The sequence below is a fragment of the Dipodomys merriami genome, unplaced genomic scaffold (assembly GCF_024711535.1).
Source record: "Dipodomys merriami isolate MVZ:Mamm:240054 unplaced genomic scaffold, mDipMer1.0.p SCAF_11, whole genome shotgun sequence".
NCBI lineage: Eukaryota > Metazoa > Chordata > Mammalia > Rodentia > Heteromyidae > Dipodomys > Dipodomys merriami.
The window spans coordinates 20,586,229-20,613,903 of NW_027202382.1; the positions used below are offsets into that span (position 1 = coordinate 20,586,229).

The 27,675-nt window shown below is 42.3% G+C and overlaps 1 protein-coding gene across 7 annotated transcripts; it reads right to left on the reverse strand.

Moving 5' to 3' along the window:
- Positions 1–14,812: 14,812 nt before the first annotated feature.
- On the reverse strand, positions 14,813–27,581 carry Pgap4 (post-GPI attachment to proteins GalNAc transferase 4). 7 transcript variants are annotated; one of them, XM_070010909.1, is made up of 3 exons: positions 27,215–27,581; positions 19,561–19,677; positions 14,813–16,640 (listed from the first exon to the last, which is right to left on the reverse strand). In XM_070010909.1, the coding sequence occupies exon 3, from the start codon at positions 16,564–16,566 to the stop codon at positions 15,355–15,357; it is 1,212 nt and encodes a 403-aa protein (XP_069867010.1). In that variant the 5' UTR covers positions 16,567–16,640; positions 19,561–19,677; positions 27,215–27,581; the 3' UTR covers positions 14,813–15,354. The 7 variants fall into 7 exon arrangements, with proteins under 7 accessions (XP_069867010.1, XP_069866996.1, XP_069867003.1 ...); XM_070010895.1 differs by having other exon boundaries at positions 26,817–27,581; XM_070010902.1 differs by lacking the exon at positions 27,215–27,581 and adding an exon at positions 26,475–26,592.
- Between the last annotated feature and the right edge of the window lie 94 nt (positions 27,582–27,675).

Sequence of the window (27,675 nt, forward strand, 5' to 3'; positions counted from 1 at the left end):
TGAGAGTTATCATGATCGCCATTTTCCAGATGAAGAACTGGAAGGTTCAAGAATTTATCTCGCTTGCTCAGGCTTTTCATGAGCAGAGATATGATCCCAATATTTATGGCCCCAGAGCCTATGGACATAACCATTTCTCTTTACTCAGCCTTTTACTGAGTCTACAACAGTGGCTACTGGTATGATTGGGAAAATAAATATCTTCCTTGCTATCTTGAAACAAATAAGCGCCTGTGGAAAACACAAAGACCTGGTGCCCATCAAATCACTCTCATCCTAGGATCCTGATCATTGTTGCCAATAAAAACGAGTGTATTTAGCCCAGTTTGTTCAGAGAAGCAGTGGTCTTTTGTTCCTCAGTGACCTCTTGTGGCAAATGCACTAATTGCTAGGAACTCATCTTCATAGAATGCTTCACTTCTCTTCCTGGATGCACATCCTGGTGGTATGTGCTTGTTACCCGGCTCCAGGGGAGGCTCAGAGACTGGGCACAGTGGCACATAACTGCCATCCTTGATAACCTAGGGAAGCACAAGTAGGGAGACCACAGTCCAGGCTGGCCTAGGGATAAACTGAGATTGTACCTCAAAAAATAACCAACATGAAAGGGGACTGAGGGTGTGGCTCAAGTGGCAGAGTTCCTCCTCAGAAAGGATGAGACCCTGAGTTCAATGCCCAGTGCAGCCAAAGAGCCTGAAACAAAACAAAATTAAAACAACTCCAACAAACAACTGAAAAACAAAGTAAACAAAAACTAACATATCCTGCTCTGTTTTTTATAATATTGGGAGTGAGTTTCCATGCAAACAGAAAAGAAATTCACCAAAACGTCAATCGTGGTGGTGATCTCTGTGTGTTAGTATTATAAAGTTTTAAAATCTCTTTTTGACATTGTTTTCTGTATTGTAGGGATTCTCAGTTTAGGAGGTACACTTAAAGGCTATTGTTTAAATAGGGATGCAGGTTGACCCCTTGCAACAAGGAGAAGTACAAGACACTATGTAAAAAACATGAACTTTACAATTTAGTCGGGGGGTGGGGGTGTGGAGAGGGAGTGTAGTTGTGGAGATGGGAGGGAAGGGATGGTAGGGGAAAAACAAAGGAGGATGCAACAATACTTGATAAGAAATGTACTCATTACCTGGCTCATGTAACTGTAATCCCTCTGTACAGTATTTTCACAATAAAAAACTTATTAAAAAAGAAATATCTGCATACTTGACTCACTCCAAATCAACCCAGTCAAAATTGTTTTCAGTGAGACAGAGATATTAATGGGTTTTTAAAAAAAGATTTTCCCCAGATAAAGTTCTGTGTGTGTAACAAGACCACACTAAAGCTACCAGCACGACTATGTTTATTGCAGCTTTATTTACTATAGCTAAGATATGGAACCAACCCAGATGCCCCTCAGTAGATGAATGAATCAAGAAATTGTGGTATATATAGACAATGGAATTCTATGCCTCCATCAGAAAGAATGACATTGCCCCATTTGTTAGGAAATGGAAAGGCTTGGAAAAAATTATATTAAGTGAAGTAAGCCAGGCCCAAAGAAACATAGGTCCCATGGTTTCCCTTATTTGCAATAAATAGTATATGTCTGAGTCAAGCAGAAAAGGTCAGATAAGGTGATGTTAGGGAAATGAACCCTAAGATATGTATTCAAATGTTTTTTTTCTTTCATGCGATTGTTTCTAACACATTTATAAGATTATTTCTTTGTTGCTTTGTATGTCCCTTCCCCACAGTATAACCCCTGCTTTCACTGTATTTGATGTCAGTATAATTTGTGGGGGGGAAGGGGAAAATCAAATCGTTTAAATAGGGATCCAAGTGGACCCATTGCAACAATGAGATATACAAAACTTCACAACTTTGGTGGGGGGAGGGGGCGGGGTGGGGAAGATTGGTTGGGGGCGCAGGAGGAGGCTGGGAAGGGATGGGAAGGAGAAACAAAGGAGGAGGCTACAATGCTTGATAAGAAATGTACTCATTATCTTGCCCATGTAATTGTGACCCCTCTGTACAGTATTTTCACAATAAAAAAAGAAAGAAAAAAAAGTTCTGTGTGTGTGTGTGTGTGTGTGTGTGTGTGTGTGTGTGTGTGTGTGTGTGTGTGTGGTGACTTGTGCCTGTAATCAGCACTCAGGAGAATGAGGCAGGCGGACTGGACTGTGAGTTCAAGGGTAGTCTGTGCTATATGGCAAGACCCTGTCTTGAAAAGCCAAGGGGAAAAAAAGGAGGAGGCTGGAAACGAAGGAGGAATGGAAGGAAGGGAGAAAGGAAGAAAGAAAAAAAAGAGGAAGTGTAGGAGGAGAGGATGGTGAGAGGAAAGGAAGAAAAACCAAATAAATAAATAAAAACTAAAAATGCATGATTGTTATTAAAATATCCCAGAGGTTACCGAATCAGGAGGAAAAGATAGAATACCATATTGGTCTGTGCAAGTTAAAATTGATTACAAGTTAATGCCAACTTGTCACCTTGACTGTAGGAATGGAGCTCAGCCTGTGGTACAAAGAGGAAAGTTCCCTGGCCAAAGGAGGCTCCCTCGGGCGCTAGCATGAAACTTCAGGCTCCACCTAACCTCTTTAATTGTTATTAAGCTTATGTAGGCCATGGCTGGCAACTTTTAAAGGTTTTTACAATGCAATCTGTATTTGTTTGTGATTTTACCATTTACTTACGCATGGTTAGATGCCATTTCAGTCCTTTTGTTCCCACTCAGCAATAACAAAAAGCAAAAAATGCTATCTAATGAGAATACGCTTGTAAATCAAGAAAAATTTGATAATTAGACATCTCTTCTCATTGCTGTAGGTTTAAATCCTCATAAACTTAACCTTCCCAATTACAAAAAAAAAAGTTGGATGGAAGAGTAGGCAGGTGCTCTTACTGACTATGTCCTCTAGAGGGAGCGCTAGGCTTCCTCCTCTAATAATCAATGTGAGAAGAGTAGAGGCCAGAAGCAGAACTGGCTGAAGATGAATGCTCAGGTACCTCCTATTCTTGAGGACATCTTTTTCATTTTTCTTGTCCTTTCCTCTTGAGTGTTTTCTTCCTTTGCTCCCATATAGCTGGTGCTTCAGGGGGATGCTAGATCGCCCTCCACTTGGAAGAGTTGACCTCTCCATTTAGAACTGGAGTACAACCTCTGGGGGCAGAAAAGGCCTCCTCATAATACTTGTTCTGGTCTAAATCACAATGACAGATGATGCCTTGATCGGGAGTGATTTCTGCCATAATTTGTCATAGTGGTGGTGTTTGCCAAGGTAGTGACTGATAGGAAGTGGCAGGATAGAGTTCAGAAACTTGGTGTGCAGATATAGTTATCAGACTCTCCCCTACCAACAAAATAGGCCTAGATTCTGTTTGCATCAGTGTTTCTCACTATGTGCCCTGGATTTGAAGTTTCTTGTCCCTCTTGAATCTTGCAAATCCTGACCTAGCAATTTTCTAAAATTGCTCTCACTTGGCATAGCAACTATGTTTCACTGGAAGATATGTCTTTGATTCCTATGTTCTCTTCATCTCTTGTATCTCTCTTCCACTTTTTTTGGCAGTACTGGGGTTGGATTCAAAGCCTCATGTCGGCTAGGCAAACACTCACCATTTGAACCAGGACCACTGGAACCACATTCCCAGACCCTTTTGTTACTTTTTTCAGACACAATCTCAAGTGTTTGCCAAGGCAGGCTTGGACCAAATGTATCTTGTTTACACGTCTGTCCCATGTAGCTGAGAGGGCAGGTGCATGCCACTATGCCCAGCTAGCTGTTGAGATGGGAGACCCAGTAATGTTTGGGGAGGCTGGCTTAGACAGAGATTCTGATCTCTACCTCCAAAGTTGCAGGATTATAAGTGTGAGCCATTGCACTGGCTTTGTATTTTTTTAAATTTGTAAATGTTTCCATTTGCATACTTTTGTAGAAGAAGACCTAGGACAGTTTCTGACTTATTTGCATAGAAATGAAGAAGGAGCCTCAGAGAGTTTGTATGATAACCACATGAAGGGACATCAGTCATAATTTTTATTGTAATGTAGTTTTCTTTGAAGGGTAGGTATCGAGCTTTATGGAGTGTGGAAGGAACCAGAATTAAGGCAAATGTGGCTAGAAAATTTATTTGTATGTGAAAGAACTTCAATTTCTTGGCTGCTCCATAATTAGATGTAGATTGGCTCACATTTTTATTCTATGCATGGCAAGGTTGACCTTCTTAGATACCAGTGTTCTGACACAACCCAGTGACTGAACTCAAGGTACTGTGAGATGAGAAAGGAAAAAGAAAGGAAGGAAGGAAGGAAGAAAGGAAGGAAGGAAGGAAGGAAAAAGAGAGAGAGGGAGAAAGGAAAATTCAGGTTTGAACAATATGCAGTTTATTTAGTACTTTCTCGCAGAAGAGTGACTGCAAGAGCTAGTGGATTTTTGCAATTTGGGCCAAAAGGAGAGTTGTATACATTGCTGGAGATATAAGTGGGTTCATATTAAACATAGTGATTTATATCAAGCTAATATGAAACAGTCACACATTTTCCACGTTCCAGAGTCCACATACCACTTGAATGTTTTTGTCCTATTTATACTTCACTGCGAATCAGGCAAGGAAAAAAAAAAAACAACTGGCAGGGGTTACTTCAGGACAAACACAGTAATTATGACTCAAGATGGCTGTTCTGTGCTTAACTGAAGCCATCCAACCACGCAAGCTAGTGTGCTAGGTCTAGTCTAGAAGAACCTGCTTGGTATGGGATTCCCAGGACGAAGATTAGACAACAGTGTTGGTATTGATTCCAATCTTGTGCTCAGAAGATGTTGTCTAAACCCCCAGTAGAGGGTTTAGATGTTTCTGAATAACTTTGTACCACACTTACAGCACAATGTCAGCCCCTGACTGTGGCCTAAAAGACCCTCTTTGTCTTACCTCAGCTTGGATCATTTCCCTTTTCTTTCTGAACATACTTTTTTTGTATTATCTATGAGTAGAGAGGGAACAATTATTCAACGGACCACTGAACTATGTTGAAGAAGCAGACATTAGAAGCAAACCATCGATCTCTGTGAAGACCAGGTGACAAAAAGAATACAACAGTTAGAAAGTGGGTCCTTATAACACAGTAATAATTTATAATCAGGTTTCTATTAATACTCACCAAAATCTGTTCTGTTCACCTCTTAATCTTTGCATCCTTCTTTGTCATTAAGTAGGGCCAGAATAACTAGTTCTGGCCCTTCTCACTCTGCAGCAGGAAGCTGATAAGTATCAAGTTCTTTTAGCTCAGCTTGGTTGATCCTTGTAGTTTCCTGTTCTTAATGAGATAGCAGAGGACAGTGAAATCTCCCTCAACCTAAACTGATGGTTTGACACATAAAAAGTAGTTACTGCAAAGAGTTGTCTAGATCTTTTTATTCCATTTTGTGGAAATGCGAGATAAACTTCGGCCATGATGAGCCACTGCAATGTTGGCATCTGGTCTTGATGCATTCTTGTCCAGCCTCGTTTATCGAGAACTGGTTAGTTGCAAAAGTGTTGAAAACTAGTACTCATGGCATAGGCACTTGGATTCTTAAGAGCATGCTTATAAGCAGGAACAAAAGAGGATCCCTTTAATGGATACTGTGCAGGTCAGGCGGACCTGGAGAAGAAAGATAACATGGTTGGCGTGTAATAATTGTAGGTAGCAAGCTTCGTCATGAGTCTTGAAAAGTGTAAGGTGCCTCTTCATAGATTCCCAGAAATATTTGAGTACAGCTTTTGGGAACTGCCAAGAAGGTTAAGTCATCAATGAAAGTCGTTTGGAAGTCTGTTGATAAAAATAAGTGTTTGTGGCAAACATTTCCTTTGCTAGCAGGAGACATCTTTGATGGATCACTTTGCCCCTAGCAAAAGAAACATTGCAGAGGAGTTGAGAAAGTTAGGGTAACATAAAACTCCAGTGCTAACCAGGCGCTCTTGGCTTACACTGGTAAATCCAAGCTATTCAGGGGGCTGAGATCTGGGGACTGTGGTTGGTAACTAGCCCAAGCAAGAAAGTCTGTGAGACTCTTTTCTCCAATCAATTGCCAAAAATAAAATATAAAAAAGTTGGAGCTGTGGCTCAAGTGGTTGTGAGCCAGTCTTGAGCAAAGAAGCTTAGGGACAGATCCCAGGCCCTGAGTTCAAGCCCAGGACCAGACAAAAACAAAAAACTCTAGTACTTTGGTGCAGTTTATTCACAGAAGCATGTAATTATGACCTTCCATGTTGTACCCCACTATATTAACCCTGCCCCAGTCCCCACAGAACACCAAGCCTTTAAATGTTAAGAAAGACACCTTAGTGTCTCCATTGGTCAGCACAGTACCCGGCACCCATATGCAATCACTAATATAACCTGATAGGAGACTCGACATTTGATGCCTTTTAAAGAACTGTTTTTTTTCCTTAAGTGGTTTCTTGAGATTCAATCCTGAATCTTCGTGTGTCTTTGCCATAAATGTGTGTGTGGGGGGGGAGGATGTTTTAAATTTAACAATCAGGGCTGTTTAACTGAAGCTATTTTTTTTCCTGTGTTGTAATTTGGCTGGTAAAAATAAACAAGAAGGTGACTCTAATTTCTTGAAAGCCTTTCCCATTGCAAGTATAGGTATTTATTTCTACAGATTGGAGACTTTTAGTTATCAGTCTATCAAGACCAAAAAGAAAAAAGAAAAAAATAGTTTAAATTATCTGAATGAATATCTCTAACAGGACTTAGACATTCATTAAGATGGAGGTAAACTACTAAATTTACATTTACTAAAGATTGTTTGACATAGTTCCTTGCAGAATAATAACGTGATCTAAAATTCTGAAGGTGGCATAGCCATTTTTCTTTTTATTTATTTATATAACCTTTAACATATAACATGTATTTCAACTTTGTTATGGTTTGGATCTAAATGTCCTCCAAAAGCCTTGGAGGCCTGGAGGAGTCCTAAAGGCTTGGTTGGCACTGTTTGAAGTTGGTGACATAATTAGGAGGTAGGACCTAATTCAAAGAAGTTATTGCCTTAAGGGTATGTTGAGGCCCCAGAGGTCATCTCCTCTCCTCTCTTCCTTTCCTCTCTCCTCTCCCCTCCCCCTCCTATCCTTTCTTTCTTCTCTCTCCTCCTCTCTACTCCTGTCCTTTCCTCTCCAGTCTTCTCCTCTCCTCTCCCTCTTTTCTCTCTTTCCCTCGTCTGTCCTCCCTTCTTTCCCACTTCCCATCACTCTTTTCCCCTCCATTCCTTTCCCTCCTGTCTGGTTATGATAGGAACAGGGCCAACTGACCAAGTACTGAAACAAAATAAGGCAAAATAAACCCTCCTTGCTTTTTTGTTTGTTTTGGTTTGGTTTGCTTTTGTCTGTGGGGCTTGAACTCTGAGCCTGGGTACTGTCCCTGAGGTCTTCAGCTCAAGGCAAATGCTCTACCACTTGAGCTACAGCACCACTTCCAGTTTTCTGAGTGGTTTATTGGAGATAAGAGTCTCCCAGACTTTCCTGCCAGGGCTGGCTTTGAACTGTGAGCCTCAGATCTGAGCCTTCTGAGTAGCTAGGATTACAGGAGTGAGCCACTGGTACCCTGCAGCCTCCTTCCTTCTAAGCTGATGCTATCATGTATTTTATCCCAGTAATAGAAAACTGACTAACACAAGTTGGGTTGTCCTTTTCTTATTCAAGAAGGGGAGTACTCCACATGGACATTACAGAAATAAGATATAAACATGACTTTTTTATGAAAACAAAAACAAACTATAAACCTCATTAGAGAGGGAGCTAGGAAAAAGCCAAGCTTCTGCAGAGCCTGGCTATGAATTCTGGATGCATCTGAGCTACAGAAGAGTTTGATAGGAAGGACAGGAGGCATCACACAAGCATGTTGCTAGCAAGAAACCTATAGACTGGGAGACTTGAAAATAGGCATATCAGAAATGCTGTACCTTGGGGCTGGGAAGGTGGCTCGGTGGTAGAGCGCTTGCCTTGCATGCATGAGGCCCTGGCTTCGATTCCTCAGCACCACATAAGCAGAAAAAAAAAGGCGGAAGTGGCGCTGTGGCTCAAGTGGTAGAGCACTAGCCTTGAGCTGAAGAGCTGAGGGACAGCACCCAGGCCCAGAGTTCAGGCCCACAACTGGACCCCCCCCCCAAAAAAAATGCTGTGCCTTGCTTAGGGTAAAAAATTAGGGGAAAAAAAGGCGGGGGAAAAAGGGGTTCCCATCTCTGTGAGTAGCATGCCTTGCTTCTGTGAATTTCTTCTCGGGGAATTCAAATAGCAGCTGAAGCTTACAGAGAAACAAGCACAATGGGGAATTAAATGCAGCTTTTTGCTTAAAAAAATTGATAATTGATCGTTCTATCTTTCAAATAGAAACATTTAAAATATTCAGCCTTCTTATTTTATGGTAAGAAAAAATGATAGCAATTACTATAGTGCAACTGGGAGAATACAAACTGGACAGGATAAATCTAATTTACCTTAGATAAACTTCTCATTTAGGAGGATTTCTCTCATTGGTAACCTAATTAGGATGCAAAGGTATTTTAAGTGGAATAGATTCTTGTGGGTTTCTTTCTATACACTACCCTGTGCTATGAGTTTCAATACCACATGACATAAAATTGGGTAATTTTAAGCCATAGGAACCATTTGGATATTTTTATCCCTAACACAATTGAATTTACTGTGAAATTCCCATTCATTGGACTCTTTTCTTGGCTGGATATTATTTGGAAAATTTGTGAAGCAGTGTTCAACCACAGTTGGGAATTTAACCTAAGTAGGGCAAAAAATATATTTACAGTATATATTAACATATATTAGGGCTGCAGTGGTGGTGTGTGGTTACTGGCTTCTCATCTCCATAATTGACCTGCAGTGATGTGATGGATCACCATTATGTAATAAATGGGATGTTTTTTTCTGGTAGTTCATAGTCTTTTCCCTCAACTTACCAAGCAACATGTGGAAGAATGGACTGATTTTTTTTAAAAAGCACCTTTAGATAAAGTCAGAACAGACAGTGTAGCATGTAGGGATGGGCTAGACAAAGATATTTAGTGAGATAGAGTATCTATATCTGTCAGCTGTTCTCATGGGTCTCATGCTCTTTTTATACATGTCTTATATACATCCCACAGTCATGAATTCTTTATAGAACCAGTTTATACAGAATGCAAAAGAAATGAGCAAAGTCAATGTCCTGCAAATAATAATAGTAAAAATAAAATAATTCATTGTCTTCCAGGACCTGGATTCCCATTGAATTCTGAATAAAATTCATCCCCCTCCCTCAACTCCTAGTCCTGCTGTGATCTGACCTCCACAACCAATTTTATGCTTTTGTACCACTCCATCTATGTACTTCAAATTCTATCAACACTGGCTTTCTTTAAATTCTTTGGACTTTTCTACATTGGTTCTTTCTCTTTTTGTATGATACAACTGTTTTTCCCAGGAACATCCTTTATATATTTGTCAAATGCTTGCATCACATTTCTTTTTTTTGAATAGCTTTTTAATAATTTTGTTACATCTGTATCTTTTATAATTGGATTTGTCTTTCTGGACAAGTGAATCTTGTAATAAAACAATGAAAATATTTAACAAGATAAGAATCTATCTTATTTGTAAAAATTTTGTTGAAGCAAAATTCTCATAACATAGATCATTTTAAAGTAGAGAGTTCAATGAAATTTAGAAGTTCTCAAAGTACTTCTATCGAGTTACCCTGTGGATCAAGAAAATGTGGTATATATATATATATATATATATATATATATATATATATATATATATATATATACACACCACACAATGGAATATTATGCCTCTGATCATCAGAAAGAATAACATTGCCCCATTTGTTAGGAAATGGAAAGACTTGGAAAAAATTCTATTAAGTGAAGTAAGCCAGGCCCAAAGAAACATAGGTCCCATGGTTTCCCTTATTTGCAATAACTAGTATATGTCTGAGATAAGTTGATGTTATGCGAAATGAACCCCAAGATAAGGACTCAAATGTATTTTTCTTTTCTTGCTATTGTTTCTAACATATTTATAAGATATTTCTTTGTTGCTTTGTATGTTCCTCCCCCATGGTATAACCCGTTTTCACTGTATTTGATGTTGGTATAATTTGTGGAGGGGAAGGAAAAAAACAAATTGTTTACATAGGGATACAGGTGGACTCATTGCAACAATGAGATGTACAAGACATTATGTCAAAAATGAACTTTACAACTTTGGTGTGGGGAGGGGGTGAAAGGGGTGGGGGGACTGGAGGGGGTAGCAGGGGAGTGGAGAGATGGGAAGGGATGGGAAGGGGAAACAAAGAGGCAACAATGCTTGATAAGACATGTACTCATTACCTTGCCCATGTAATTGTAACCCCTCTGTACGGTATTTTCACAATAAAAAATAAAAAAATAAATAAAAAATAAAAAAAATAAAAAGGGTAAGCCCCCATGCCCAGAAGCTAAAAGGAACACTTCCTCCAACCACAAGGGCAAACACCTGTAGCGCTGAGGGTTAGAGTCAATGGTGGTGGAGCCGTTGCTCACACCTTGCCAGCTCCTAACATCCCAGGGTCTGCAACATCTCCCCCTATTATATTTTTTAAATTGAGCAAATATATATCAGCCTGGACCTGGACAAAGGAGCAGAACATACATCTCAGGAAGAATGGCAGAAAAAGGAACTCTAAAATGATAAACAGGAAACTGTCTAAGAAATACCAAAGGAGTGCTGTAATAGATTCCCCAGGTTAAATCCCTGCAGGTAGTAGAGAACTGATGCAGCTAAATCCACGAGCTGTGTGGAGTAACCAATGTCATATATCAACCCCTGAGGCTACATAATGTCAAAGCTCAAATTATCAAGGGACCAGATTCCTTGAATATGTCACTGGATATTGGTCCAAGTCATATATCCATCAGATGTAAGAGGGATAACACAAATGTACTGATAATTAGCATGGCACATCATTTTCAGCAGGTCTACCTGATTATCAACATACATCATGGCTGTTTCCAAATCATTTAGACATTCCACAATCTTTTTATCTACTCTTACCTGTATCCCAAGGGCATCAGAAACATTTCAAGCTAAAGTATTAACATGTTGTGCTGTACTATATGGTTTCTACAAGGGTCACAGCAGAAGCATTAGCGCTAGCAAGAAGAGTTAGGGTAGCAATAATGCTGGCAACCAATATTCCCCAAAATCTGCAGGAGTGGCAAAGAGGCCTCTGAGCCTCAATAGCAAACAGAAGCCCAAAGTCAATACACCATGGTTCTATCAATTTAACAGTCAACATAAGGGGATTGCATAGTAATCTGGGATTAATTATGCAGTTACTGAGAATACAGTTGTTCCTGCAAAAGGCGTGAAATGCCTCCCCATCCTTGAAAACCAGGTCTAGCCCAACTACCAGCATGTACAGATGCACGACACAAGTTTGAACAGTAAAGTTTGAACAAAGCCATGAAACTGGATAGTTCTCTGAAACAGAGGTATGGGATGGTGAGACGCATTACCCCAACTAGGGCTCCGGTGTCCAGATGTCAGGGTGATCTTGTCCATGCAGGCTGACCAAGATGGTGGCTGGCAAGGTACAATTGATCAAGTCACTCCTCTGAGACCGGTCCTGCAGTGCATACTGGGGACTCCCACCACCAGAACAGTGGACAAGATGTCAAATTCACAGGCCCTCCATGGTGGTTGATCATCACAGCCACAGGGAATCTCTGGGCTTCCTGGAATCTGAGTGGGGTGCACCACAACTCCTTAGCTCCCACAGCTGGGAAAGGTCCCCATGCATGTATGCATACCTAGGACCTAGTGCATCTCTACATTGGTTCTTAATTGCAAAGACTTTGTACCATCTGGAATGCTTTTCCCTAAGCTAAATCTTTTCACATTAATTCAGACTAATTCTGATCTGCTCTACAAGTGTTGCCATTCTGTTCGAAGTAGCCAGCCTGCAGCTTACTCCTGGGTGCATCAATCATATTTCCAGCAGCTAGAATCACATGATACCTAAGAAGCAATGAATAAATGAATGAATGAGCAAAAATAGAACTGTGTAGAAAAAAGAGCTGTTGACAGAGAAATAAGACTAAAAAAAAAAAGCATGAGGGGCTGGGAAGGTGGCTCAGTGGTAGAGTGCTTGCCTTGCATGCCTGAGGCCCTGGGTTCGATTCCTCAGCACCACATAAGCAAAAAGAAAAAAGCCACAAGTGGCGCTGTGGCTCAAGTGGTAGAGTGCTAGCCTTGAGCTGAAGAGCTGAGGGACAGCACCCAGGCCCAGAGTTCAGGCCCCACAACCGGACCCCCTCCTCCCCCCAAAAAAGCATGAGATCCAAGTCAGAAGAGTTAGTGGTATACCATGTGGGAGTTGTTGTTTCATGTAGATTCTACACAGAAGGCGTAAGATGTGCAGACAACTCTTATAGCATCACACTCACAACTTTTCACTTTATTACTATAGCTTTGCTTCTCTGTGTGAACAGGTCCCTGTGTGTTGCTATCTGGGGAAAGTCTGAAATTTGTCTTTTGGGCTGTGTTGGCTTTACCTTCTTGGTGTTTCAATGAAAACCATCTAGACACCAACACCGCTTGTGGGAGCTTCACAGCCCCATGAGGACTTTTAGGTTACTGAGTTTATATTAATAGTACTGAGTTTATATTAATGTGTAAGGGGGGAGGAGGTGTGACGGTCTGGTGGCCCTCAATCTTTTTATATCTAGAAAAAAGATGTAAGACTTGCTTGGCCTATGATTGTGGTTGCTTATACAGACAGTACTTTTGAATGACTAAGGTAGACTTCATAAGCCTGTGTGTACATGGAGGGGTACTGTTGGCCATCAACCCAAAGATAAAATGTGACAAGTCTCCTTTGAAAGCCACAGCAGAATAAGGGCATTTAACTGGCATGTTGATACAAATACACTTGGCCACAACAGGGCGCTTCTTAGACTGGATTATAAGGTGAACGCTGATAGGTGTGTGCGATTGTTAGAGAACTCTACCACCTGCTAACCTATGTCCCTGATATGGAAGGTGTACTCCAGATCTCCTATAATCTCTTGCTCAAGAACTAAATGAGACCCCAGCTATGGTGGAAATGTTTTGGCTGTCTGAATCAAGTGTACCACATTAAAATTTTAGACTCTAGGAATAAGGAGTAAGTAAGAATGAAAGGGCAAAATGGATCTGATACCTGCAGAAAATGTTCAAGAACTGAATACCTTCATTAAGGTCAATGGGAAAAGACACCTTGGTGTGTAGGTGGAGAAAGTGGGTAAGAGAGGATATCCTTGGCCACCCAGAATAGCATTTAGGGAAGAGATATTCACCTGCAGTGAACAATTAAATTATGAAGAGCAAAAATGTAAGCCAGAAGTGTCCAGGACCTGGCTAGAGAATGACTCTCTTGTCATTGGTCTGGCCAATCTTTAAAGTAATAAACGCCTCTGAGTTCCAAGTGGGTAGTGGTTCAGTTCTAAAATTTGATGATGGGCTAATGACTGAGGGAGGGGGAACAGAGTAGAATCTGATCATCATATAAGTTAGTCTGATGTAGGTCTGATTACTTTGAACACGGTGAGATGTTAGATTCCTAACAGCTTAGAATAACAGAACATATAAGTTACTTTTTCCTCAAGACTACCTTAAAGTCCAAGTCACAAATGGACTTTGCAGAAGTGACTTTGACCACATAGAATTAATGTAGTTAAGAAAGAAGTAGAGGAACTGGAAGTCAGAAGAAGTATGGGCCCATCCTCTGTGCTGCTTTTCAGCTGTGGGAATGTTTCCCAATTCTGCAGAGCATTGCTGATCCATCTCTACATTCTGCCAGTATTCATGAGCAGACCTCAAGACAGAGTCTCACTATGGAAATTGAAAAGCAAATAGAAAATGTGGGAGTGAAACCAATTGCACAGCTGCTTGAACTCTGTCTAATGCCATTGTGCATTCCCATTAGAGGGACTTGCTGGCCACTGGTTTAATAATGTTGTCAAAGGACATTTGATGAGAGTCTTGGAATAAATTCAATAGGAGTCTTAGTTCATTTCCAGCTTAAATGAACAACTCACTTTTGGATTAGTTGGATATTGGCGGGGGGTGGGGGGAGGAGGTAGATGAAAACTGAGTGGCTAGCTTCAATCTTAGAAGTGAATGGTCTCAACCAGCTGCGATACAGGTGTCTGTTCCATGTTCTATGTCATCCTTTAACAACATCACTAACACGTTTACCTAAACATACACTGAAATCCTGTATGCTTATTACAGAAGAGAAATGGGCATCTGACAAGTGTGTTTGTGGGTTAATAATTTGTAAACTGACTCACATACACTGTTATTTAATCTTCAGGGCAACCTTAAAAGGTAGATACTATGTCCTCAATTTTACAGAAATGGAGACTCAAAGTGATTATATGACAGGTCCAAGGTTGCATCTGTAAACAATGCCAGAGATCTGAAACAAAAGTTTGGGTTTTTTGACTTCATGGTCCATGCTTTTTCTTCTATACTAGCAGAAGAAAAAGAAATGAGCATAGTTTCCATTAGCCAGGAAAGAATATATCACATTTCACATTCTGAAATGTCTAGCTGCCAAACAAGCAGAATCTGATCGAAATTTTCAATATGAAATCACTATTAAGTCTAATCAATTGATGTGGATCTTGCTGAAATATCTCACCTCTCGTTGTACTACAGATACAAGAGGAAAGAAGATGGGAATCACACAGAAGCCCGATCACTTGCCTCTCTCCCCCACCCCATCCCCAAGACGCCTAGCACTACACAAGTTTTATCAGCTTTTATTTCACCAGGTCAAGGAAACAAATAGAATATGTCAACATGGTCTTCTTCTCTGGGCATATACATTTAAACATACATACATACATTCTCATTCCCAATGTGAAAGACCATTTAAAAGGATCTCACCTCTCGTCAACTTCTACCCTTAAATCCTAAAAACAGTTAGTTATCACTGTGCACAGGGTTTCTGGCAGTCACAAGCTCTATCACAAGGCAGGGCTTACAAACACGTGGTGGAGAACGTAACTGGCATTTCCATGCACCCTCGTTGGGTGGGGCAGACTGCATGAGGCAGTGTGGCTATGTGGAGGAAAAGAGGGCTTCAGACCTATGCCAAACTGCCAGTCCTGCCAGGGGTTACCAATGTCAAGGCCCTTAACTTACACCTGTCCCTCGGGTAGGCCAGTGCCTTTATTCCTAACAACATTAAACAATGGAATGTTCTGCAAGCAACCACGTCTAAATAAAGAGCTTGATAGGCAAATCTCTAGGAAGTGGCCAAGTTCAGAAAGGTATTTCTTTCCCCTAGAGCAGACTGGGATGAAAGTTGTACCGGAGGCTGGAGAAGAGTCCAATGTGTTTCACAAGGTTTGGCTCTACCACATAGGCCCGCTCTCCCTTGGCCCTCAACAATGAATACAAGGCCATGTCCTTGCCAAAGCCCTTGTGGCAGTACACCTGGGACAAGTAAGTGAGGGTCCGGCGGGCGGCAGGGGCAGGGAAGAGCATGGCTGGGGTGCAGCACTGAGAGGCAGGAACAACGCTGTACAAGGAAGGACTTAGGCGCCGCAGTTCCAGGAAGTAGTGACGGCCCACCAGTTCCACCAAGCCCATGCTATAAAGGGAGAAGAAGAGCATCACAGGCCAGCTGAACCCCGGACGGCTGGCAAACCTCATGTATATCCAGGTTAGCAAGGGCCCTAGCAACATGCCCACACCAACCCACTCCAGGATCCGCATGGGTTCTGGGTTGATGTAGTGCTGCAGTCTCTCTGGGTGATAGAGCTTTAGATACAGCGCATCTCGAAGGTGGGGCTCCGAGAAGCGAGCCCGCAGGAGATGCTCCAACACTGGGAAGATCTGTTCTTCGGGAATGGCGTCATCTTCCACCATCAGTACGTAGTCTGGATTGTAAGTCTGCAGCGATGATTCTAGGCAGTAGACATAGTCCTGCTTCTCTTTCTCAAATGAGTTGGTCGAAGGGTCATCGCCATAATCATCCTCAGTGCCCTCATAGCGGTTGGCCACGGGGACATACTTGGAGAGCAGCTTGGCATCCATGTGACTCACACTGCGCTCTACATTGCACAGGAAGAGCTGGTGGCCCTCACACTGGGGGCCACACTGTTGCAGGAGCCGGTGAAACTGGGACACCACCTGCAAGACGTAGTGGAAGCCGGGCTGTCTATCCACAGTGATGATGGTGATCACCAGCCAGGGGCGGGGTGTGGCCTGCCAGACAATGGGCACAGAGCCATTGGCCGAAGGCAGCTCCTCAAAGTAGTGGAGGGCAGCCTCGCCCTCCTTCAGGCTTTGCTGCAGAAACTCTTGGCTCATTTGGTTCAGATGCCAATGGCGCAGATAGAAGTATGAGTGGAGAAGGCGGTGGCATGCCAGGGGAGCCAGCAGGCCAAATGTTACCACCGTCAGGATGAAGAGCTGGACAGCGGTGCTGCCCCAGGAGAGTCGCCGTAGCCTCCGGAGAAGCATGGCAGCTGGAGAGGCTGACACACTCATCAGGTCAACTTTTGGTCAAGTCTGGTCCCAAGAACAAACCATCCTGGAACTCTGGCCAGAATCACAAGTCAAATCTAAAGAGAGAGGGAAACAGAGAATGGTAAAAGGTAAAACACTAGCTTTTAATCATAACCACCACCCACCACCACCCCAAAAACCCCTCAAGATTCCCTAAGATGGAATATTTAGGATTTTGTTATTTAATGTCATCTGCTATTCATATTTAGGATTCTGTGCTATTTTATGTCATCTTCTATTAAATTTTTCTTATCTCATACGATGTATTTCAAATTGCAAGTTCATTTAATCCTGATTGTTCTCTTATTTTCATTTGTGTGGGTTTGTGTGTGCTGGTGCTGTGGTTTGAATTCCAGGCCTTACACTCTCACCTAGCTCTTTTTACTCAAGGTTGGCACCCTACCACCATATTTCTAACTTCTGGCTTTTTTGCTCATTAACTGGAGATAATAGTCTCATGAATGTGTGTGCCTGGGCTGGCTTCAAACCTCAATCCTCAACTGTCAGCCTCACTGCATAGCTACAATTACAGGTGTCAAGCTCTCGTTTTATTTTCAATAAATTATCATTGGAACCAATGGAGAAAATATCACTCATATGATATTATTGTGAAAGTTAAACATGTTAGTGAGTAAGTGCAGGGTAAAAATTCATTAAAATATGCACCCATGTTCACACTTAATGTCCTGTTTTAGAAGTACAGAGATTTAATTTTGTGATAGAAAACAGACTTGCACCAACCAACAGAATTACAAAGACAACACTAGTATGAAAAGTGTAGGGCCAATTCAAAACTAAGTAATATAATAGCATTGAAAATGAGCCTCTTGGGGGACACTGATGGCTCATGCCTGTCATCCCATTTGGGAAGTTGAGATGGTTCTAGGTCAGCTAAAGCAGAAAAATCCACAAGACTCCATCTCAGTGGAAGAAGTTGGTTGTGCTGATGAATGCTTGGGAAACAAAAAATAAATAAATAAAATAGGAGGATCATGGTCCAGAGAAGGAAGCAGGACTCTATCTCAAAAACAACCAGTGCACACAAAGGGCTGAGAAGCATAGCTTAGCAGTAGAATGTCTGCCTAACAAGTGCAAGGTCCTGAGTTCAAGCCCATAATATTGACACAAAGAAAGAAAGAAAAAAATAGCCTAGTTAAAATAGTGACCCTTGTAGATGATGCAGCTCAACAAAAAAGTTTGTAAGATCAGGCAGACAACTAAGAAAATGCCAAGAACACAATACATTTTGTGTACTGAATATAATGTTAGGTAGGGCCGAAATGAAAGAACTTTAACCCCAGGTAATTTTCCTAACTAGGGCCAATAAAGTTATTAACAACCGCTAAAGCCCTGTCAGTCCCCTCCAGGGAAGGAGAAAGATTCAGCTCATAGAACTCATGATCTCTGCCTGAAGAAGTGACCAGCTCTTACTGGGCCAATGAATAGCTCAGGTATTCATAATGTATGATATGACATGAAATTCCTGCACAAAAGTCTACCGACAGGTGTGGTCTAACTGGAGGCTGAAAATAAACCACTTGACTTGTTTTCCATTCTGGATCAAAGTGCAGACAGAGGAAAACAGTTACTTAGGCAAGCTTTATGATGGATAGAAGCTGAGGCCTTCAAGTAGACACATTTACTTTTATCCTTGTTTAAAGTGTGCCCCTAATTGAGCACATACACCATTATCCGCTGGACTAAGCAGTGAGGCAAGCAAAGTACTTCCTCCCACAGAGCAGAAGTGAAAGCTCACAGAAAAGAAGCAGAATCGGAATCATTTCTACATCTTAGGATAAAGGAAAAGATCTAATAGACTGCTCAGAGGAAAAATTTTCATGTGGCTAGGTTCCCTAATATACTGTATGCTGTAAGAGACAGAATAGGCTTCAACCATGATTCCCAAATCTCAGTGGTTTATAAGGTGGTTTTGTTTTCTTTTTAGATAAATGTGAGAAGAAACAGTTCAGATGACTACAGGTGAGACACAACAAACATTTTTACCTTAAATATGTCCCAGAAAAAAAAAACACAAACCATGTAATAAAAACACATCTCTCCTATTATATTACTTTACTCGAGTCTTAAATAGATTCTCACCCCAGAGTATTTTTAATTACTGTGAATTTTGTTTTTTTGGTGTATGTGTATGTGAGTATTGGGACTTGAACTCAAGATCTAAGCATGTAAACCCTTTAACTCGAGGATGGCGCTCTCCTAGCTCTATTTCTGGCTTTTTGCTGGTTAGTTGGAGATTGGAATCTTACAGAGTTTTCTGCCTGGGCTGGCTTTGAACTGTGATCCTCAGACCTCAGGAAGATTATAGGCATGAGTCAGCAGCACCAGACCGACATTTTTTTGTGGGGAGAGGACATATATGGCTCTACCCCCAATCCTGCTCCCACATAAAGAGAACATTATCTATTTTAGAAGCAATATCTCTCATACATAATTTTTTTTGGGGGGGGTCCAGTCATGGGGCCTGAACTCTGGGCCTGGGCACTGTCCCTCAGCTCTTCAGCTCAAGGCTAGCGCTCTACCACTTGAGCCACAGCGCCACTTCTGGCTTTTTTCCTTTTTTTTGCTTATGTGGTGCTGAGGAATTGAACCCAGGGCCTCATGCATGCAAGGCAAGCACTCTACCACTGAGCCACCTTCGCAGGCCCTCATACATAGATTTATCTACTCATCCTGATGTAGATTAAAGGAAAATGCTCCGGTTTTTCAATTCCTATAACCCCCACATAATATATTGCTTTTTCTCTGTTTCTCTGTCTTTCTGTCTCTCAAGAGGTAAGGCTTGTGTTTATTCTCATCATTTGCCCATATCAATCAATTGTGCTCATGTTTCATGTTGTCTGTACACCAGGGTGCATAATTACCTTTTCTGTTTGTTTTGCGACAGATAGAAGCAGTGAACCATAAGCTAGCTCCTCAAGCTCCTATTCCAAAGTAACACACATCATTTCTACTCACATTTTAGTGGCCAAATGAAGTTACATCATTCCTCTGCAGTTCAGCAGAGCAGGGATATGTAATTTTCCTGCAGGAACCACTACCAAAGGCAATGATTAGGGGAAAATACGGATCTCCCTAGGGAAAGGCAGAAAATATTTTGAGAAACAACACAGCTAGCATACCCACCTTGAGCCACACCGGTTAGGATTACATCCTTCAATCGCTGAAAGACTGACTGGTTTGGCAAAAACTTCAGGAAGTATGTAAGCATTAAAGAGTATGTTCTTGTTTTGCCTTTTAAAATATTTTCTTAAAAGATTTATACAACTGCTTCTCTGTGGCATGGGGTGTCTGTCACCATTTGTAATTTATTTTACCTTATAGACCTAGAGTTTTAAGACAACTGGTCTTTGTGGAACAGACCAAAGCAGGAAATTTTCACTGGTAATTTGAGTAATTCTTTGCTCTCAGCTCACTCATGGGGGTGGGGCACAGAGGACTGTGTTTACATCACTTGGACAGCTTTTTCCAAAAGGGCATGATGTTACCTGCTCAGTCCCACCCTCCAGTACCCAGTTATACTGCAGGCTAACTATGAGCTGGCCCAGTAACAATCACACCATTATATTCCAGTTTCTATTGGACAGTGTTTACTGAGCTTTTTTATGTATGCCTGGAAAGCACACCTTTGGAACACACATTCACACACACACAAAAACTGGATCTGCCTATTTACCAGGTCTAGGGTGCAGAGCTCAGAAAAAGAGTGAAAGACAAAGATCTCAAAGAATACACCTGAATTAGGGCTTGTAGTAAGAAATGCAGTGACAATGACAGTTACATTTTAGAAAATTAAACGGAAGCTGGGCACTGGTGACTCACGCCTATCATTCTAGCTACTCAGGAGGCTGAGATCTGAGGATGGTGATCCAAAGCCAGCACAGTCAGGAAGGTCCATGAGACTCTTATCTGCAATTAACCACAGAAAACCAGAAGTGGTGAAGTGGCTCAAAGTGATAGAGTGTGAGCCTTGAGCAAAAGAGCTTAGGGACAGTTCCCAGGCCCCAAATTAAAAATAAAAATGAAAGACAACCGACAAATAAAAGATAAAGAAAATTAAACTGAAGGAGCCCTGGGGCACAGGAGGCAGAATTCTAGCCTAGGGAATCAGGAGTTAAGAAGCTGAAGGCTGTCCACATTTCCAAGTCTTCCTCCTTTAGGAATAGCACCACCTTTCTCCCAGGTACTCTAGTCCAAGGGACTGGCAAGTTCTGACTTCTCACAGCCCACCAGTCACTTCCATGGTCTCTCTTCTTAAACCTCTCATTTTCCTTTCAGTCCCTGTGCCTGGTCCTCCTCACTTGCCAGACCATGATTACTCCTCGACACCTCTAGGTCAGCTGATTCCAGCAAGCTCATTAGTGGGGTCTGGTCTCCCAGCACAAACAACGGATTTGAATTCAAAGTATCTTGGTCCCAGGGGAGGAATGCAAAGGTACAATGCCAGCATGCCTCTGATCATATAAAATAATGTTTGGTTTTTTTTTTTAAATCAAAATGAACTTCAGAAAATGGAAACAATAGATTTTTTTTCTTTGTTGCTATTTTTGTTTTCTTTTAGCCTTATCTGTTGGTTTATCTGTCTTTGGGAGGGAAAGGGTAGGACACAGAAATGGAGGGACAAAGGGTGAACAAATACAGCAGGGTACTTATTAGACACTATAGTTGAAAATGAACTATACAACTTGTGAGTGGAGACAGGAGGGAAAAACTGGGAGAGAGGAAGGAAAGGGGTGACATTGTCCAAAAATAAATGTATTCATTACATCCCTCTCTATATTCCCTTTATAATCACAGTAAAAAAAATTTCTCACACAGAAAAATCTCAGTCCAATTCTGCTTCCCACAATCCACAATTAGATCAATTTGTATGAAGTTATTTCTCTCCTTAGGCCTATTTTGTGTCTTGAAAAATAGGGGAAAACCTTTCATATGGAGATACTATTTAGATGAAAAGATTTTGGCTACAAATCCCTTTGTCACGTAAGGGGCATTGGGAAGGTGATATTCAGAAGCACAGATGGAATATGGCACTCTTTTCCGTGAAACTATTCCATCAGTCTCCAATGGCTGAAGAATTCTTGTAGTTTCCATCCACTTCTAGCATTCTTTCCTTACATGGCCTAACTTAATCATAAAAAAAAAATTCAAAAGGCACTTCTGAGAGCCAACCATGATCTCCCCTGACCAAAAATAAATAGAAATTATATTTTATTACTTAGATAATAATGGCAATAAAAACAACCACTATACATATTCTAATAGATATATGAGTGTATATTTATGTATGTATATATATATATATATATATATATATATATATAGAGAGAGAGAGAGAGAGAGAGAGAGAGAATTTTTGATCAACCATTAGTTAAATCTAAAGATGCAGAACCTAAGGCACAGGGAGCTGACTACATCTTTCTGTAGTGACCATTTATTAAGCCCTAATAGGAGTACTTATTAAGGGTCTAGGGTGTGCTGGGCCTTTGGAATTATGGCCTTCTGACCAATTCAGAAACTCATAAATCTCAGGAGAATTAATTCTACTGAGATGATGTAAAATAGATGCAAGCAAACTGAAAGCAGGAAATGGAAAGATAGGACACATTGCAAAGCCTATGCATTATCAAGGATGCCTTATTGTCTCCCATGGCTTTATTTATGGTCCTGGACTTAATGCTCCAATAGGAATTTTAAATATCTTTATAGTAGATGTAGTCTTATTTATCTTTGGTACCCTCTAGTCCTCCATACATTGAAATGGTGCAATGACAGTTGAGCAAATACTAAGTCTTTTGACTTCCATGGGCCTTAATTTCTGAGCTACACAACTGGGAGTAGAGGCTGTCCTCATAATGTTCAGAGACCAACTGATTTGTAAATATCTGGTGGATACTTAAGTGTAAAGCACAATTCTAGCATCTCATTGATCTTCATTAAAAAAAAAAAACAACAACCTATGACAAAGTATTAAGCCCATTTTAACCCTGAAAAAAAACTAGGGCACTATTCCCTTTTATTCAAGGTAAACAAAACTTTTAATGAAGTGGCAAAACTGGGTCCAGAGAGAGGCTGGTTCTAAAAACTTAGATGCACCACTGCCCCAGCATAAATCAGAACTCAAGAAAAGCAGCTGAAAAACCAACAGAAATGGCAAGAAGCTTTTAGGATATAGTGGTAACAGTTTAGTATAAAAATATATCCATACATATATTATCATTCTGACACACACACACACACACCACACACACACACGTGTATATATATATATATATATATATATATATATATATAAGCACACTATCTATTTATAAGCATACAATACTTTCATCTAACCAATCAAAAATTAATTCATGGGACCAAATGAAAAAAAAGTTAAATCCAAACTAAAACACCTAGCAAATACACAAACTACATAGACATTCCACAAAATTCTACTAAAGGAAACTGTGAAAACTAATAAATGGAGAAAAAGGACATTTTCCCACCAGTAATATTAAGTGGTGCCTTTCTCGAAAATTATGCTCTATATTTAATACAATCTCAGATCACCTTACCTCAAGAGGAGTGGTACAAGTCAACAAACGAGTGCTCACCTGTGAACTGGAGCAGTCCTTGCGTCATCTTTGATATAGTAATTCTACTTCCAGGACCACACCTGGCAGAAATGCCATTAAAAATGATAAAGGAGGGCTGGGAAGGTGGCTCAGTGGTAGAGCGCTTGCCTTGCATGCATGAGGCCCTGGGTTTGATTCCTCAGCACCACATAAGCAAAAAGAAAAAAGCCAGAAGTAGCAATGTGGCTCAAGTGGTAGAGCGCTAGCCTTGAGCTGAAGAACTGAGGGACAGCGCCCAGGTCCAGAGTTCAGGCCCCACGACCAGACCCCCCCAAAAAAAATGATAAAGGATTTTCATTTAACCTTTGCTTGTACTAGGAAGGATACAAGGAAAGCAAGAGGGAAAGAAATTTTAAAAGGAAAACAGGAAAAAGAGTATAATTTAGAGGAGGGATGAAGGGAAATGATGGGACATTTCTGTTTGTTTTTTTTTTTATTTTTCCGTATCTCTACAAAGAACACATTAATCCCTTTCATGATCTTTACTCAATATCTGATTTAACAGTGGGCCTTGAGCTGGCACTGGTGCAGTGACTGTGACAGTCAAGGAGCCTAAATCCATTTTTATCCCTAATTTAGATTGCTATGATTATGATTTATTAACTTATTCCAATCTTTGCTATATGGAAGGCTGCCCTTGAACTCCGAGTACCCTCTCTGTACTCTGTGCACCTCCACCAGCACTTGGCAATAAGTTAAGTACTGCTAAGTACTGTAAAAAAAGTTAGTAATATTGCAAACACTCTTCTAATTTTAATTCTCCTTTAAATAAGCTAAGTTTTAGTGGCCAGATTTGACTCGTTGAGAATTGTCAGACACTTGTCTTGTGCCCATCTGCCTTGGGTAGAGAGCTGTTCCCTGAACAGTTCTTCTGGAGCCAGAGAGAACTGCCATTATGACACCATGATGTCTCTGAACCCTCCATAATGCCTAGAGGAAACTACACTACAGCTACAAGTGAGGATTCCTATATGGAGAAAGCCTTGCTCCAACTGTTTCAGACAACTTGCACCAACTTCAACCATCACAAGCTTTGAAGAGGTCTAGATAACTTTACAATTTCCACTGGAGAGTAAGGAAGAAATACTGAGAAATACTTCTTTCAGTGACAACAGAAAGTCTATGGTTGGTGCAATATGAAACCTTTATTCAAGGATTATGATTTGCCCTATGTAAGGTTTGTGAATGCTGTAGCTAGAAGTTGTGTTATTGGTGCACAATCCTACAATTTTCATGTCACACTCATGCCACATCCTGCCCTTTCTGAGAGAACAGGCTATTTTACTCACTTTTGAGAAGTAGCCAGGAGATCTTTTTCTTTGTGGATACCCTGGTGTTGTAACACTAGACCTTAATAAAAGATTTTTCTCTTTTAAAGTATTGTATGTGTGTGTGTGTGTGTGTGTGTGTGTGTGTGTGTGCAGATTTTAAAAAGATGTATGCATGCATACACACATACGTTCATATACATAATCTTGTTATATAGGCCAGGCTGGCCTTATCTTCCTTCGTGTTGGAGATTAGAGATGTATACTATCATGCCCAACTATAGGTTTATGCATCTCTCTATCTGTGTATGTGGGCCATGTTATTTTAATTACTCAACCTTTATAACATGTTTTAATATCTGAAAAGGTAGGTTTTCATGACCCAGAATAATTCTCCTGGCTTAAGAAATAGATCAATTTGCCAGGTACCAGTAGCTCATGCCTGTAATCCAGCTACTCAGAAGGCTGAAATCTGAGGATTGTGGTTCAAAGCCAGCCCGGACAGGAAAAGCCATGAAACTTTTTTATCTCCAACAAACCACAAGAAAACCAGAAATGGCACTGTGGCTTAAGTGGTAGTGCTAGCCTTGAGCTGAAGAGCTGAGGAACAGCACTCAGGCTCAGAGTTCAAGCCAAAAAAAAGAAAGAAAGAGAGAGAGAGAGAGAGAGAGAGAGAGAGAGAGAGAACGAGAGAGAGAACGAGAGAGATCAATTTGACTATGGTATATTTTACATAAAATACGATGTACCGTTTAATTCAATTTTTCAACTCAAATCCATTCACCCATATAGCCACCACTACAATTTAAAAATAATGGAGGTATTCTAAAGATTTTATTTGAAATTAGAACTAGTAAAAATGACCTTATTTTATTGCAACATACAATAGAAAATGCTGCATTCATGTATAACATGTGAAAAAAAATCAGGAAGAGAAAGACAATCTAATTGAGGGTAAAATGAGCAAAAGAATTAAGTCAATTCACCCTCAGAAAAATACAAAAGACAATACACATAGGAATAGGTGTTGATTCCTGAGGGTAATCAAGGCATACAAATGAAAACATGCTACCACTGTTGTTATCAATGCAAAACTTCGAATGTGTGTATGTAAATTTTAAGATGTCAAGGAAATCTTAACAATTTAAAAGATAGAGTTTTAAGTGATCCTTATTTTCCCTTTTAGATTTTTCTGTTTCCTGAATGGGCTATTTGTTCTTTTAAAACATTTCTAATAATTGTCCTCATGTTAGGTATTAGGCACAATTTTCTCCTTTCACCTGTTTCTGTGGCATAAGGTATCTTTAGAAATCTGCCCCTAACATAATTATTTCTCTTTAGTTCTCTTGGAGAAGAGCACTTGCTCGCACGCTAGCACACGCGCGTGCGCGCGCGCGCACACACACACCTGCAGGTTTTGCTAATGGTCTGCATGGTGAGATCATCATTGGAGCTGCCCTGCAGTCAGTCTCCTGGGAGAGCCTGGGGCCGCCCATCAGGAGGTGTCCGGGTCACAGCGACCTGCCCAGGGACTCAAGTTCCCAAGCCAGCTAGGGCGGGCGCAGTGCGACACAGGAGACGCCCACACCCCAAGGTCCGGGCGTGGGAGGCAGGGCACATCCAGGAGGTCCTAATTAGGAATGGCACAGGATCTAGCATCAGCGTCTGACCTTGGACAATCCTCACTGCCCTCAGGCCTCAGTTTCCCCACGCGAAGGCCCAGGCTGACCGTCGCCATCCATTGCCTGGCTGGATTCCTTTAGCTGGTGTTTCTGGGAGCTGGAAGGGGGCGCCTTCTTTTGGCCAGGTCAAACCCCCGCCTCCCGGCCCCGTTCCCCGGCTAGGTTTCCAAGAGGAGAGCCCGAGGCTGCGGCGGAGCTCGGGGCGCGCGGGGCGGGGGCGGGGGGAGCGCGCGGCGAGGGTCCGCGGCTCACGGGCGGCCATTAGGCCGTGGGCTCTTGGGCACTTGGCTCGGCGGGAGTCTTACCCAGATTCCGATACCCTAGTCGCATCTCTCTGCCCTGACAGCGCGGGCGGGGGGTAGAGAAGGCCACCATCCATCCCCGCGCCGTGCCCCGGCCCTTCGGCGCGCCCCGTGGTCCTCCGACAGGAAGCGGCGGGCACGGTGGGCAGGGCCGCGGCGAAGCCAGCCTGCCCGGGGCGCACGGCCGGGGAGACAGGCGGCGGGGGGGGGGCGGGGGGGGACGCAGGCCCTCCTCCGCTCTCCCGCGGCCACCCGCACACCCGTGCCCTCGCGGGATGGGGGCTCTGGCCGCCGTGCCCAGCGGGGCTGGGCAGGCAGATCGCGCGTTGCGGCGCGGACACCTACCGGGCGGAGGCGGTCAGCCGGGTCCTGGGCGCACCCCGAGGTCATTCATCCGTGGTGTGTTCCCGGCTGGCTGCAGCCGGCCGGTCGCCGGGGAGGCGCCATTGGCGGACCCCGGGATCCGGGGTCTGGGATCGGGGAGGCGCGGGCGCGGCGCGGTTGGGGTGCGCGCCGAAGCCTCACCTCCGCCCGCAGCGCCGCTCCAGCGCAGGGATCCCCTCGCTCCGGCAGGCCATGTGACCTGCGAGCTGCGGAACGACTGCAGCCCCCGAGGCGGGCTTGCGGGGGGAGGGGGCGCGGGGGAGGAGGACGGCGAAAGGCGCCCACTCACGGGCACCCGGGGAAAGGCAGGGGTCCCCCCCCAATTCTCCGACTGAGAGCAAGTCCCCTTGATGACGGACCTGGAAGCCAACGTTTCCTTTCATCTGGTGGTCACAGGCTCATTGACGGAGGTGAATGAAACGTCTTTAGGAAGCGAGTTCTCTGCTCCTGAATGTGTTCCAGTCCTCCCGTAGGCCTCCTAGTCAAACAGAAGTAGCTAGGAGGTTGGAAATCTCTGAAGGGCAGCACCGGAAACAGATAAGGAATGATCCCAGGGAGGAAAATTGTTCATGGCCAAAGAAAGTAACAACCAGCTGTGTTTTCTGTTTTTCTTTTTTTCCCCCCCTTCCTTCCCTTGCCCTCCCTTGCCTTCCCTTTCTTATTTGGTCAGCGGTGGGGCTTGAATTCAGAGGCTGGGTGCTGTTCCTGAGCTTTTTTACTTTTGCTCAAGGCTAGCGTTCAACCACTTCTAGCCACAGCTCTACTTCCGGGATTTGGGCGGTTAACTGGAGATTAAAAAATCGCTGGGAGTGTATTGCCC